The 16641-nt window shown below is 44.8% G+C and overlaps 1 protein-coding gene across 2 annotated transcripts in view; it reads left to right on the forward strand.

Annotated features, from left to right (window-relative positions):
• Positions 1-16641, forward strand: part of LOC117354139 (serum paraoxonase/arylesterase 2-like) — a 70105-nt gene that overhangs the window by 29966 nt on the left and 23498 nt on the right. For both annotated transcript variants that reach the window (XM_033931094.1, XM_033931093.1), the window contains exons 5-6: positions 1912-2038; positions 12154-12354. In XM_033931094.1, coding sequence (XP_033786985.1) covers positions 1912-2038; positions 12154-12354 — 328 coding nt within the window. The remainder of the gene's footprint in view (positions 1-1911; positions 2039-12153; positions 12355-16641) is intronic.

Genomic DNA, 16641 nt, shown 5'->3' on the forward strand with positions numbered 1-16641 from the left:
CCTCTAATAATAATAAGCTTCTACTCATTATGAATAATTGGAAAAATTGGGATAGGCTGAATTATAGCTTTTGGTGGAACTCTTTGTGTCACATATTCAAAATGGAAAGGATAATTGCCATGCAGCAGGGAAATTTTAAGAAATTTCAGGTTATTTGGGAGCCATTAACAAGATACTGTAAAGATTGAAATTACTGCATAGAACAAATATTAATTTTTTTCCCTATTGTTCATACACATCCAGGGTGGGGGGGGGGGGAATATTTTATGATTTATTTTGCTTATGGGTATAAAGGAGGGGGGTTATTTGATGTGAGTTAGAATTTGATGATATATTAAGTGATGTTAAAGTATAAATGATTGTATTATATGTTACACTTATTGTGAGTTTTAAAAAGGAATAAAGATTAACAAAAAAAAAGAGATTCTTCACACAATTTCAAAAAACTACTACATTAGTTAATCAGAATTTTTTTTAAAAAATAAATGTTTTCAAATATTTCCTGAATGTCATGTAATTGCCCCTCTACTCTTATTTTAAAAAAAGGGGGATCTCATTCCAAACCGAGGGGGCCTGTTAGAAAAAAGAAGTTGACCATTGACTGAACTGTTTTATCATCTTCAGACAAGGAAACTGAATGTAAAATAAATTATGAGAAGAGTGTCCTGTCCTGCCTACCAGTAAAGTACTGTGGGATCAGACCATACAAAATTTTGAAAACCATTGTACATGGTACATTGTACATCCATCCATTAAATGGATTCTGGCGGCAACGGACGTAATTTCTATTCACAATTAAAAGCTTGTTCCTACTGGGCAAGTCACTTAATCCTCCATAGCCCCAGGTACGTTAGATAGATTGTGAGCCCACTGGGACAGATAGGGAAAATGCTTGAGTACCTGATTGTAAAACCGCTTAGATAATCTTGATGGGCAGTATATAAAATCCTAATTAAACTTAATACTTTTACATTTTAGAAGAAAACTAAAATCAATATTATTTACAAAATTTCTAGAGCACTAATATGATTTTGACAAGTTTTGTAGATCACTGGAAATGTCCAGTTTTTATCTTTTTGTGAACCTCATCGATCCGTAAGGTTTTGCAGTCTAGAAACGTAAATGTAATGTAAGGTGTGATCCTGTCACTCTTACATGTAGCTATATATATTGTGTGTGTCCAAAACTCTACTTAAGATTGCATTATAACAAATAACAAAGTTGACAATCTATTCTCCAACTAGAATCAGGGCCTCAATGCTACAGAATGGGGTCGAGGTTCAGCCAGCAGCACTCGGCATTTTGCTGACCACCTCCGGCATTATTCGTGGATTTTCAATGCTGGGTCGCATCTAGGCTTTATCATTGAATATCTGGTTTTGCAGAGCCAGCTAACGTGTATCTGGTCAAACGTGTTAGTCAACACTTAATTGACTATGAGTTATTGCATAAAGATAGGACTGACTTTTATGCGGTCCCTTTTATACAATTACCCTGGCCAGTTAAGTGCTGAATATTGGCACTTAAACAGCCAAGTGCCAACTCCGCCCCGGAATGTCCCTAAAATAGCTGGTTTGTGGTTAGGCACCAACTGGTTATTTTCAGTGGCACTGACTAGTTAGCAGTTTAACTTGACAATTAAACCGCATTGAAAATCAAACCCCCCCCCCATGTTTTAGCTATGTATGTGACATTATAATCTACCTTGGATAAAGGTGGAATACAAGTAAACCATAACCACTCCCAACGTGCATTCAGCGTTCTGGAAGGAGAAATGTTTTTTTCCAGTACTCATTAAAAATATTACATGATCTCTAAAACATCAATCAATAATTTTTAGCTCCAATACCAAAATTCACGTATTGTGACCAATTAAGTTATAACTTTCTTTAATATTTGGCTTTATTTCAGATGATACTGTGTATCTTTTGGTTGTAAATCACCCACAGTTCAAGAGCACAGTAGAGGTGTTTAAATTTGTGGAGGAAGAAAATGCTCTTGAACATCTGAAAACTATCCGCCATGATCTGCTGCCAAGGTACTGTATTCAGTTTGATCACATGGCTATTGTGCATATTGGAAGCTTAAGCAAAAGGAACATTTCTGGGCATAGGTGGAAGATCTGTTTTTGTTTTTTTTTCAGGGGTGAGGCACATTCAGTGTGGTATGGCCGTAGGGGTGTGCAGCCAGACAGTTTTCGTTATATGACATTTTCTCTCTCATTTCTGGGGATGTTCATTTTCTGTAAGCTTTTTTCCCTTCATGTTGTCACAGAAGCAATCACATAAACAACACTTATCCATTTGTTAATGCAAAAAAGGGAAAAATAGAGCAAGAGTTATAAGAACATAAGAATTGCTGCTGCTGGGTCAGACCAGTGGTCCATCATGCCCAGCAGTCCGCTCATGCGGCGGCCCTCTGGTCAAAGACCAGCGCCCTAACTGAGATTAGCCCTACCTGAGTACGTTGTAAAGCGGAGAAAAGATCTCAGCGTCATCTTCCCAAAATTTCTACCACTACAGAGACAACCCTTCTACTAACATAAAACTGAAGAGATGACAAATCATAGGTCTAAAAAAAACTTACCCTCTCCCCCCTTTATGAAACTGTGTTAATGTTTTCATTGCCAGCCACAGTGGTAAAAGCTCCAACATTCATAGAATTCCTATGAGCTTCGGAATTTTTATTGCCGCAGCCAGCGATAAACGTTAACGCGTCTTTGTAAAGAGGGGGGGGGAATTAGATTTGACGTCTTGGTATGAAAATCATAATATTTGGATTTATACAAAAAAAAGCACATTTATACAATTATGCTCAGGGGGTGAAGTTAAATCTTTCTCTACTCTTCAACAAGAATTTAATCTTCCTGATTCTTAATTTATGTTCAAATCTTTTTATTAGAATGAATAGGAAACAGCAAATAACAAATACAACAATGGCAAGGGCAAAGCTTCCAGAAATACACAAGTCCTTGCAGTGTAGAGACAAACAGAACAAACAACCCCCCAGCCCCAAACTACCCCCCCAAACAGCCCATTCCCTCCATACAAACCCCCCACCCCCACCCCCAACAGCTAACAGAAGCTAAAAGACGTAACTCCAAAGTACCAAAGGCCCGTGTTCTGGTGGCCCCCAGCAGACCCAATGAAAAGCCTATCCCCCCCTCAACGACCCTGAAGAAAAAAAAAAAAAAAAAAGGAAGTAAAAGTGCGGTGTCCGATCCCAGGAGAAGGTGCCAAGAACCCCAACCCGCTAAGCCAGAGGATTCAACAGGAGACTACACCCTCTAGGAGGTAAGGAGTCCAGATATACTCCCCACACAAGCAAAAAACGACGTCGGCGACGAGGGTGGCCAACGGCCTCACGGGCCTCCTACATGGCCAAATTATGCACCAGCGCTCTCCAGGTCCAAAAAGAGGGAGGCTCCGAAACAGTCCAGGATTTCAAAATGCATTTGCGAGCAAGGAGACACACCTTACGACACCAAAGGGTACCCCCTTTAGGAAGACCGCGAAAGGCCCCAGGAAGATCAAGAACCAACTGTTCCACAGTACCCACAATGGCGCTCAAAAATAAACCACGGAAATATCGAACAATAGCCTTCCAAAAAACCTGTATAGTCCAACAATCCCAAAAAGAGTGAGCGAAAGTATTGGGGTCCCTGCCACATTTCAAGCACAAAGGGGAGTCAATACCTCCCATTTTATGCAATTGGACTTGAGTAAGATAGGCCCTATAAATCACTCTAACATAACACTCACGATACTCCGCCCCGTGATCAGATGAGGGACCCCATGCACCGCTCGCAAAACATCCCAAGCACCAAGATCCAGGCCAAGTTCACGACCCCAGCTTCGTCGAAGCTGCGACAGCTCTCTAGTATCCATGAGCTCCAACAAGGCCCTATATATTGACGACACCGAAGTAAAAGAAACTGCCACCCCGTCAAAAAAAAGCCGAAGATGCACCCCCATTGGGAAAGCAAGGCGATCCTGCGGAAGAGAAAGAATATAATGCTTTACCTGACAATAGGCGAAAATATCACCCCAGCCCCCACCCAATCGATCCCTCAAAGCATCCAGAGGCTGCAAACCGCCCTCCTCCGTCAACAGATGTTCCAAAAAATGAAAGCCGCGGGCCGCCCAGTCGAGAAAAGCAGGGCTATCCCGGCCCGGAGGAAAGGCTAAGTTCCCCCATAGGGGAAGTTGATTCGACACACGCGGGTCCCCTCCCAGTCTGCCGACCAAGCTCCCCCACACAGTACGCATAGACTTCAAAGAAACACACGCACGGAACTCGGGGAAGATCCTTAGTGGGCAAGTGTAAGAGACCGTTCAAGGTATGAGGAGCATAGAAGGCCCATTCAAAATCCAACGGGGTATACGGATGTTCACCCAGGAGCCAGTCTTTCAAATGGCACAGTAAACAGGCCTCATTATAAAGGCCAAAATCAGGAAGTCCCAGTCCTCCCTGTTGCCAGCCACCCACCAAATAGGGAAAACGAACCTTCGGTTTGCGCGAATTCCAACAGAAACGGGACAGCAAACAATGTAAATTGTTAAGATCCTTTTTCAACAAACGAAGCGGCAAAGTCTGGAACACATACAGCCAATGCGGAAAAATCACCATGCAAACCAAAGAGATGCGGCCCAGCAGGGTCAGAGGGAGGCCTTCCCAGGCCTCCAGCTGGACCTTAGTATCAGCCAAAAGCTTAGGAATATTAAGCGAATAAAGCTGAGTTGTGGAAACCGAAAGATAGACCCCCCAAGTACCGAAAGGAGCCCGGGGCCCAGCGTAAAGGAAAAGAGGTGCCCCACCGAACCCGCAGGGCCGGCGAGGAAGGCAGGGCCTCAGACTTAATCAAATTCAAACGGAAGCCTGCATAATCACCATACTCTCTCATAGTCTCCAAAAGAGCCTGCAAAGAAGGAAAAGGGTCCATCAGAAAAGCCAAAAGATCGTCCGCAAAAGCAGCCACCTTAAAGCTCTGATCCCCCAACTGAATCCCCCGAATAGTTGGATTCGAATAGATATCATGAAGGAGGGGGTCAAGCGTCAACACGAACAACAAAGGGGATAACGGACATCCCTGGCAGGTTCCCGTATGAATCTCAAATAAAGAAGAACGACAACCATTGACCCACAAAGTAGCCTTTGGAAAAGCATATAATGCCCATATCGCCGAAACGAAACGACCTCTAAACCCATATTTAGCCAAAGTAGCAAACAAGAAATCCCAACGAACGCGATCAAACACCTTCTCAGCATCAAAACTAATAAGAAGAGAAGGCGCCGCAACCCTTGAAGCATAATCCAAAGAAGTCAAAATTCTTCGCAGATTCTTTGCCACCGATCGACCCTTAACAAAACCCACCTGGGACTCATGTAGAAGAAGCGGCAACACCCGTGCCAATCGGTTAGCCAGTATCCTTGCCAGTAGCTTAACATCAAAGTTAAGTAGTGAAATAGGTCTATAAGATTCTGGCAGAGTAGGATCCCTCCCGGGCTTCGGAAGAACAATGATCTGAGCTACATTAAGATGTTCAGGCATCGCCTCAGCATTGATCATCACATTAAACATATTAGCCAGTGGCGACCCAATTTCAGATTGCAAAAGTTTATAGAATTCAGCTCTATACCCATCGACTCCAGGGGCTTTCAAAGTAGGACTTTGTGCTATAGCAAGTTCCACCTCTCCCACCTCAATAGGCGCGTTCAACTGACCAGTCTGCTCCTCCGAAAGACACGGGAGATCAAGTCCCTCCAAATAGAGATCCCCAGAAAGTCCCAAATCCAGAGGTGGAGCATAAAGAGCTGCATAAAAACGGCGAAAGACCTCACATATATACGTGTCACTAGTGACCCGCCCGGACTCTGCAGTATGAAGGTGCAAAATCTTCTTACGGCTCTCCCTTTGCGAGACCAAGCGGGCCAAAAGTTTCCCCCCCCTTATTACCGTGGACATATAAGCGGTATTTATAGTAAGCCAAAGACTTAGTCGCCCGTTGATGCAAAAGTGCATTAACCGCCGCCTGCAAGGAAAGCAAACTCTGCTTGTTTCCCGACGTAGGACAAAAAGCAAAGGTACGCCGAGCTCTCATCATCTGGTCCGACAAACGTAACAACTCCCTATCTCGGGTCTTCCGCACCTGGCTAACATAACATAATAATCACTCCCCGAAGGACCGCCTTCGCCGCTTCCCAGTACAAAACCGGGTTCTCCTCATGTTGCCTATTATGGTATTGATAATCCTTCCACGCCCCCAGAAGATAGGGCAAAAAGTTAGGGTCCTCCTGGAGCCACAAAGGATAAGCCCAATACCTAGGTGGGCGAGGCCCCACACCTGAATCCCAATCCATCCAAACCCATGCGTGATCTGAAATCGCATAAGGCCCTATCTCCACCTTTCGAACCCTAGCAAAGAGCAAGTGAGACACCAGCAGATAATCGATACGAGATTGCGAAGCATGAGCGCATGAGAGATGGGTATAATCTCGCTCCCCCGGATGCAAGAGTCTCCAAACATCCAATAGATCCAAAAGATGACACAACTGAGGAAGACCCCTAGCCTCGGTACCCTCTCCACCCCTAGGTGAGCGAGATCTATCCAAGGAAGCATCCCAGGCGACATTGAAGTCCCCCCCCCCCCCCCCACAATCATCGGAAGAGGAGCACGAGACAAAAGAAACATCTTCAAACGGGCGTAAAATGATTTATCATAAGTATTGGGAGCATAGACACACCCCACCAGCACCTGAACACCCCCAATCACCGCCGTACAAAAAGCATATCGACCATCGGCATCAATAGCCACAGGGGTAATCTGAGTAGCCACCGCTTTCCGAAAAAGAATAGCAACTCCCCGTTTCTTCCCAACTGCAGCCGCCGTTATACATCGCTCCACCCAACCCCTTCTCAATTTAGCGTGTTCTAAGTCAGTAAGGTGTGTCTCCTGCAACATAGCAATATCCGCTCTCTGTCTCTGCAAGTTTTGTAAAATTTTTGCCCGCTTAACAGGTGAATTAATGCCTCCAACATTCCAAGTAATAAGTTTCACCATTCAACTTACAAAAAAATGAAACAGATACAGTGCAAAAGTGATGAAAAGTATGAGGCTGCCAAGATGCTGCCCCAGCCTACAGCATCTAGCAGAAAACAAAACAGGTCCCCAGGGCACCCACTGGCCCACAACTAAAAAACAAGTATTCAAAGAAAAGGAGTGTCTCCCGGGATCAGGCACCGCAAAAACAAAAAAAGAAAAGCCACCCCACCAAACAAAAAACAACCCCCCCCACACCACCCCACCCCTACTCTTCCAACCCCCCGACTATCCCCAAATCCCAACTCAAAACCCATCCCAGAAAAAAAACCCCAACCCTCTAAATCCCTCCAACAAAGGCTTTCCCCGAAGGAAAAGCAAATCACATTCGACGCCCACTCCCTCCCCAACCCCAAACACCAAAGAAGCCGAAACTGCCCAACACCCAAACCCAGCTGGAAACACTAACAAAGCCCAAAAGGAACCCCACCAAGGGAACCCAAGGAGAGGGCAAAGAGGCCAACAAACCCCAGCCCTGCCAGGCATCAAACAGAAACAAGCAGGGACTAATCCAAACCCCACCAGAACCCCCAGCTCTCTCCACACACAACCTAGGCAAACCCAGGACAATCCACCCCACCCCACTGAGTAGCACCCGCACCCAATGCAACCTGCAGGCTCCTGGGCCAGGAAAGACTGCGCCTCCGCCACAGTGGTATAGTAAGTGGTAGCCCCATTGCTCTGGACCCGAAGTTTCGCCGGGTACAGCAAGGCGAAGCGAATATTGCATTGTATCAGCGCCGTACACACCGGGGCAAAGGCTCGACGCTGCTGTGAAACTTTGGCAGAGTAATCCTGAAAACATAAAATTCTCTTGTTGTTATAAGTCAGATTCTGACCCCCATGAAGAGCCTGGAGAATAGCCTGCTTATGAACATAGCTTAACAGTTTAATAATCACCACCCGCGGTCTCGCCAGCATGGACCGCTTAAGGCCCAGCCTGTGAGCTCTTTCAATGCACAGGGGCCCAAAACCAGGTGGCAGAGTAAGGGAGGAAGTAATCCAAGTTCCATCGTAGAACGGAGATCAGACTCTGGCAAATTCTTGGGCAGGCCAACAAACCGCTGATTGCAGCACCGAGACCGGTTCTCCAGGTCCTCCAGACGATCCTCCAATGCAGCAAGAGTTGTGGCATGGATACTCAGCAGGCCCTCCGCACCCAGCACGCAGTCATCCAGAGCCTCCACTCGTTGGTGAAAGGAAGACACCTCCTGCCCCATCGCGTCTAGCTTCTCCTGTACTCGCTCCAGCTTTGCATCAATGGGGAGCAGACGCTTCTCTAATATCAGCTCCATCGCGGCAGTCATCTCAGCAGCAACCTCCGAAACCCACGCCGGACTCCCCACCACCTCAGGGCTAGCAGGCGCTGCCATCTTGCTGTCCCTCGCTTTCTGTCGGTCCTGGTCTTTCCTCGGGGCTTTCGCCGACATCGCAGGCAGCTAAACACAGCCGGCTGGAGTAGGGGCGCTAGGCGACGAGCCCGCACGGCAACGCGGTGGAGGGCACGGAAAAAAAGTGCCGATAAGAAGGGGCTATGAGAGGAAACGGCAGGAGAGATCGCGATCAGCGTCTGTCCTGCTTCATGGCGTCACGTGATCTCCCTGATTCTTAATTTAATAACTGGATTAGACTGATAAAAATGATTAGATAGTTTAAATTAGATACACAATTACATTATAAAGAGGTGTATACATTTTTTCCACTCAAATTAAGAGCATCGCCAAACTTCTCTGAATCATCTTTTCATAATTTCTATATAAAAACTCAAGATGCATGGAAAAATGAGATAGGAGAATCGCTGTCCAATCAACAGTGGTCCTTCTTTTGCTCACATGGTCCTAGACCATCGCTTTCAGTATCAATGAACCAATCTTTATTTTTCCTCCAACACAGGTCTCACTGGACCCCTATCAAATCCTTTAAATGTGGCATTAGTTTTAATAATCTTTGTTGGTCTGGTAAAATGAAACCTGGTGGACATTGTTCATAAACATTTGCCTCCATTCTGTTCACGTATAACTAAATGTAAAAAGATGGATACCTAGCAACGTCATTATCATCTCCATAACAATTTATTGTTACCTTGCATTCCATAATTACTCATGAATTTTATCTACATCAGTGTTTTTCAACCTTTTTACAACCGTGGACCCGCAGAAATAAAAGAATTATTTTGTGGACCGGCAAACTACTAAGACTGAAATTAAAAACACACATTTCGGCCCCGTCTCCACGAGTTCGGTCCCCGCAAACCATCTGATCCCATACGCACAAGCCTCAGTTATGATTTTATATTGAATGTATTTTATTAAAGTATAAAAAGAACAATATTCTGTACAATTGTCATTTTATAAATACAAATATACAGAGCAAGGACCAACAAAACCCCTGTCTCCCCTCCCCTTCACATATATTCCCTCTACTATCAAGAAAACTGAACAAGCCAAATTATTACAGAATGCTACACAGAAATATCATGCTAACAGAATACTGCAGTCAAACATAATTGTAATAGTGTTAGGGGAGTGCCCCCTGGTCAAAGAGAGCCCTAAGCCAGCTGGAAGCTAAAGAAGCACTGCCTGGACTTTGAAGTCCCCAGTTATGTCTCTAGCAGGATATATATTTCAAATCTGATATATTCTAATGACAAAATAGAAATAAAATTATTTTTTTTTCTACCTTTTGTTGTCTCTGGTTTTTGCTTTTATCTTCTTTTCACTCTTTTCCTTCCAGTGTCTGCCCATTCAATCCACTGTCTGCCCCTTCCAGAAACTGTCTGTCTCCCCCTGCCATCTCTCCTCTAGACCCCCCCCCCTTTGGTCTGGCATCAATCATCTTCCATCTGTTCTCTCATGGTCTGGCATCTTTCTCCTTTTATCTCTCTTTCCCTCCCCCCCTCTGTGGTTTTTAGCATCTCTCTCTTCTCATTTCCTCTGTTCAGATCTGATATCTCTGTCTCCTTCCCAGTTCTCTGGCATCTCTCTCTCCTCTCTCCTCTCCTGTTCTTCTATGGTCTTCCTTCTTTATTTTCTGCCTCCGTCTAAATTAAATTCTTTCTTACTATGCAGTCCTCAGTTTCCCTCTTTTCACTGTGTCTACCCACAGCATGCCACCCCTTTCCTTCACCCTCCACGATCTCACTATCTTCTTCCCCATCCAGCATATGTCCTTTTTCTTTATCCCTCCTTCCATCCAGTATGTGTTCTCTTTCTCCACTTCCATTCAGCATTTGCTCTCCCTTCTCCCCACTTCCATCATCTGCCCTCTTCTCTCTCCCCACTTCCATCATCTGCCCTCTTCTCTCTCCCCCTTCTCCCCACTTCCATCATCTGCCTTCTCTCTCCCCCTTCTCCCCACTTCCATCATCTGCCTTCTCTCTCCCCCCCCACTTCCATCATCTGCCCCATCTCTCTCTTCCCCCTCCCCCACTTCCATCATCTGTCCCTTCTCCCCACTTCTATCACCTGCCCCTTCTCTTTCTTTCCCCAACTTCCATCATCTGCCCCTTCTCCCCACTTCCATCATCTGCCCCTTCTCTCTCTTTCCCACACTTCCATCATCTGCCCTCTTCTCCCCACTTCTGTCATCTGCTCCTTCTCTCTCTTTCCCTCCACTTCCATCATCTGCCCTTTCTCCCCACTTCCATCATCTGCCCCTTCTCTCTCTTTCCCCCACACTTCCATCATCTGCCCCCTTCTCTCAATCTCTCCATCCACCACAGGCCCATCTCTCCCTTCTTCTCACCTTTCTTTCCAATTTTGGCAGCAAGATCGGCAACACCCCCCCCTCCCCCAATGACACTCAAGATTGGCAACGGGCCTCCTTCTCCCCCCGGCATCAACAGCACTTCAGATCGGCAATACAGTGCTCAGTCCAAAGCTTCCCTCTGACTTGAACTGCCTGGGCGGAAACAGGAAGCTGAGTCAGAGGGAAGTTTTGGACTGAGCACCGCGTTGCCGATCTGAAGTGCTATTGATGCCAGGGGGAGAAGGAGGCCCGTTGTCGATCTTGAGTGCCGGGGGGGCCCATTGCTGATCTTGAATTGCATCATGGGGGGAGGGGCTGCCGATGCCGCTCATCGCCGTTGCTGCCCAGATGCTGCCAATGGTCCCAATCCGATCTTGCCGACCCTGTGCGGACCGACAGGAAATTTCTTCGGACCAGCACTGGTCCACGGACTAGTGGTTGAAAAACAGTGATCTACATTATTGTTTATTACAGTTAACAGCTCTATATTAACCACCCTTTTTTTGAATGATAATTATTCTCTTACTGGATGTTATTTTTGTATATCTTCCAGGTCATAATGTTTGATATCCTTTGCAATGATTGCTCTTTGTAATTTGAAAATTTTTTCAATAAAAATTATATTACAAAAAAACCCCCCAAAACCAAACCTCTAGTGTAAAAGGAGATTATAGCTCAAGCTTCAGTTTTAAATAAACTCTGCCTTTAAGATAATGTTCAAAACACTGCTGGACTTCTGATTTGAGAATGTTGGAACATTGAAAGTTCTCTAGAAGATAAGTACAGTAGAATCCCAGTTAACCGGAAAAAAAATCTCTTCCCCCCCCCCCACCCGAGGCTACCACACCCCAAACTTCCACCTGAGGACACTGTTGCTGCTACCCAACACAACAAACCCCTCCCCCCCCCCGAGGACACCAGCGTTGCTACCTGACACTCGAACCCCTCCCTCCCCTTCAAAGCCACTGGCACTGCTACCCAACACTCCAACCACCCCTTCGAGGTCACTGTTGCTGTTGTCCTCCACTGAGAACCCACCCCACACCGAAGCCACTGGTGCTGCTCTCCTCCCTTCTTGCTGCTGTCCACCTCCTCCCCCCACTGACTGGCCCTATGCTTACTGAATAATTAAGTTAGGCACCGATCTAGATGCCTAAATTCAGGCGCTGTTTATACAATCCGGGCCTATATGCATATATTTTGGTATATACTCATGAAAATAAATTTATGAAAACACTTACTTTGTGTTACTCCTGCGTTTGACTATGCAAGTCTGTTATGCAAAGTTTTCTTTTTCTTGTTCTAGAATCAATGATCTTGTTGCCATGGGACCGGATAGCTTTTACGCTACCAATGATCATTACTTCACCAACTCCATCATGTCTAATCTTGAAATGTTTCTTGGCTTGCGATGGACGAATGTCATTTACTACAGCCCAAAAGAAGTGAAAGAGGTGGCAACAGATTTCTGTATGGCAAATGGAATTAATGTTTCCCCTGATAACAAGTATGCTATTATTAAAACTACCTACATTTTATACTTTGGTTTTTGTTAATGTGGTGGTAGTTTGTTTCTTGATGCACTGGGTGTCAGGTAGAGGAGAGGAATGAACACTGAAATTTAGATTTCATATTCTTTCAGCATCATGTCCAGATGGTTTTTCATATTTGCATTTGTGAGGAGCTAGCTAAAATAAAACTAGACAAAGCGATGGGGCTGGATGGTGTTCATCTGAGGGTGCTGAAGGAAGTTAGAGAAGTTCTGGTGGCTCTGCTGACTGATCTTTTCAATGAGTCTTTAGAGTCGGGAGTGGTACCGGAGGACTGGAGAAGGGCGGATAAGGTCAATCTCCACAAAAGTGGAAGTAAGGAAGAAATAGGGAAGTCAGGGAATAAGGAAGTCAGGCTAGTAGGTCTGACTTCTGTGATACACAAATTAATGGAAAGGCTTTTAAAACAGAGAATGATGAAGTTTCTGGAATCTTGTGGATTACAGGAACAGAGGCAACATGGATTCACTAGAGGTAGGTCTTGTCAGACAAATCTGATCAATTTCTTTGACTGAGTGACCAAAGAATTGGATAGAGGGAGTGCACTAGATGTGGTGTATTTAGATTTTAGCAAAGCCTTTGACAGTGTTCAACACAGACTTCTTTTTAAAAATTCTTTAGTGAGTTTCTATATATCAACAGTGCAATACAGAAGTATATAAACATATAATAAATCAAGAAAAGCACATTTATCTTACAGGCATACATGAGCCTTTAAACCCACCCACCCACCGTTTAATAAATAAACTGAGTGCCCTCAGGATGGGTCCCAAAATGATGGGCTGGGTCAAGAACTGGTTGAGTGGAAGGCAACAGAGGGTAGTGGTCAATGGAGATCACTCTGAGGAAAGGGATGTTACCAGTGGTGTACCTCAAGGTTCTGTTCTTGGGCCTGTTCTTTTTAACATTTTTATAAACGATATTGCTGCAGGGCTATCGGGTAAGATTTGCCTCTTTGTGGATGATACCAAAATCTGCAATAGAGTAGACACACCAGATGGTGTGAATATCATGAAGAAAGACTTGACGAAGCTTGAAGAATGGTCCGAAATTTGGCAGCTAAAATTTAATGCTAAGAAATGCAAGGTCATGCATTTGGGCTGCCAAACCTGAGGGAATGGTACTGTTTAGGAGGTGAATAACTTAAATGCATGACAGAAGAGTGGGACTTGAGTATGTGATAATCTTAAGGTGGCCAAACAGGTTGAAAAGGTAATGGCGAAAGCTAGAAGGATTCTAGGGTGCAAAGGGAGAGGTATGGCCAGTAGAAAAAAGGAGATATTGATGCCATTATATAAGACTCTGGTGAGACCTCATTTAGAATATTGTGTACAATTCTGGAGGCCGCACATTCAAAAAGATATAAGAAGGATGGAGTTGGTCCAGAGGAAGGCTACTAAAATGGTGTGTGGTCTTCGTCATAAGGCGTATGGGGACAGACTTAAAAATCTCAATCTGTATACTTTGGAGGAAAGGCGGGAGAGGGGAGATATGATAGACGTTTAAATAACTACATGATGTAAATGTGCATGAGTCGAGTCTCCTTCATTTGAAAGGAAACTCTGCAATGAGGGCATAGGATGAAGTTAAGAGGTGATAGGCTCCGGAGTAATCTAAGGAAATACTTTTTTACAGGAAGGGTAGTAGATGCATGGAATAGTCTCCCAGAAGAGGTGGTGGAGACTCTGTCTGAATCCAAAAGGGCTTGGGATAGGCATGTGGGATCTCTCAGAGAGAGGAAGAAATAATAGTTACTGCGGATGGGCAGACTGGATGGGCCATTTGGCCTTCATCTGCCATCTTGTTTCTATGTTTCTATAATTAAACGTGGGCTGGTTTTTCAGAGAGCAATTGGACCCTACACAGTCAACTAACTGCAGCAATAAAAACAATCAGATACTAGCAGATAGATTTTCCTTGGACAGGGGAATGAGACAGTGCTGATCATTATCCCCTTTACTGTTGCTCTACAGCTTTTAGTCAAGGCAATAAAATTCAGTGTGAAAGTGAAAGTATACAGGTGGGTTTGAAAAATCATAGACTTGCCTTTTACGCAATAGCACACTTCTCCTATTAAGAGATTCTCTAAAGCAGGGGTGCCCAAATGGTCGATCGCAAATGCAACGCGAGTCAATCGCATTACCTTTGCGATCTTTTTCTCCCTGCTGCTTCCCCGACTCACAAGACTTCACTTCCCTTAACTTCTGAAACAGCGCTCCGTCTAACCACTGCATCCCGGCACCGGTTCCCCCGCAGAGCCACTCCAGTGAGGCGATCTCCAAGCCCCAGGGTGAACTTAACCCGGCCGGCAACGTGACTTCAATCCATTGTGCGGGCTCACTGATGGGCGAGCAAGCTAAGTCTCCTCTCATTGGTTGCGCTTTGCCGGTCCGCTGCGTGGTAGATGGAGGCAAAAGGTGAAGCGGGCTGGTGGGCAGGGAAAAAGTGCAGGACCCACAAGACTTCACCTCCAGTGTCAATTCTAACGTCGGAGAGGAAGTTCTGGGCCAGCCAATCGCTGGCTAACTGGCCTGGAACTTCCTCCCCATTAGAATTGACGCCAGAGGTGAAGTCTTGTGGGCCCGGCGTTTGTACGCGCCAGGCCTGGCTCAGGGAAGGAGCAGGGAGAAATTGGCTGCTGGCTTGGGGGTAGGGTTAGGACAAAGAATCGGGAAGTGGAGAAATTGGCACGATGGCTTGGTAGGGGCAGGGGGAGAGAGAAAGAAAGAAAGAAAGACATGCGGGCAGGGGGAGAGAGAAAGAAAGGCAGAAATAAAGAGGGGGACCAGGGGGAGAGAGAAAGAAAGGCAGAAATAAAGAGGGGGGACCAGGGGGAGAGAGAAAGAAAGGCAGAAAGAAAGAGGGGGGCCAGGGGGAAAGAAAAAGAAAGAGGGGGGCCCAGGGGGAGAAAGAAAGGCAGAAAGAAAGAAATATTGGCTTTACAGAAGAAGGACCGGAGACTCATGAAATCACCGGACAAAAAGGTAGGAAAAATGATTTTATTTTGAATTTAGTGATCAAAATGTGTCCGTTTTGAGAATTTATATCTGCTGTCTATATTTTGCACTATGGCCCCCTTTTACTAAACTGCAATAGTGGTTTTTAGCGCAGGGAGCCTATGAGCATCGAGAGCAGCGCGGGGCATTCAGCGCTGCACCCTGCGCTAAAAAACACTATCGCGGTTTAGTAAAAAGGGCGGGGGTATTTGTCTATTTTTGTATAGTTGTTACTGAGGTGACATTGTATAGAGTTATCTGCCTTGACCTCTTTGAACCCCCCCTCCCCCGGAATATAAATGATAATTAATATTTTCTCTGCTTACTGTTCTTTGTATTTTTAAAAAAATTTTATTGTTGGTAGATCATTTTGACTTGGTCATTTTAAAAGTAGCTCGCAAGGCCAAAAAGTGTGGGCACCCCTGCTCTAAAGGCTTTATCAGAATTTATGAGGGTTGTTGGGGAGTATAGTGCAATCCTGGGATATAAGATGAGCAAGTCCAAAATGACCCTTATGCCAGCAAATGTGACTCTGGAGTTGAAGAGTAAGATTCAATTAATGTTTCCTTTCCAGTGGGAGAGGAAAGCAGTAAAATTCTTAGGGGTTAGTATGCCAGCTAAGCTGTAAGTTATAGAGCTTATAGAATGCACTATCTACCTCTACTGTGCAGCAAATAAGTGAAGGTTTAAAATGTTGGGGATGAGTAGTGCCATCATTGCTAAAGACAATAAATGTGATAAAAATGAATATTGGTCCAATATTTGTTCATGGTACAGACCCCAGACCCATTTTTACCATCCTTCCAACCCAACATGCTGTATCGGAAGGATGTATCAGGTTAAATAATGAATCATATGAATCATGAAATATGAATCATGTCACAAGAGTGACATCACATCACATCCCAACCCCCCATCCCACCCCTACCCCCCACTGATCTGACAATTATGAAATTTTCAAATGAGTATTAACATGTTTAATTGGACGATAAATAAGATTTTAGTAATAAGAGTTAAAGGGCCAATGACAAAATGGTTGAGTAAAGTGTAGTGGTATAAGAAATAGATGACTACTACTAGTATTTGGCAAAGACTTCAAGTCCCCTCTCAGAACAAACATGGCAATGACAAAAAAAATTATAATTGATAAAGGACAAATCAGTACGGGCCAAAAAGTTAAATAATTAATAAATACTAAATACTTCCTCAGGAGCTGAGACATAGGATTAAGTCCCACTGAAAGAATCT

The sequence above is a fragment of the Geotrypetes seraphini genome, chromosome 2 (assembly GCF_902459505.1).
Source record: "Geotrypetes seraphini chromosome 2, aGeoSer1.1, whole genome shotgun sequence".
Lineage (NCBI taxonomy): Eukaryota > Metazoa > Chordata > Amphibia > Gymnophiona > Dermophiidae > Geotrypetes > Geotrypetes seraphini.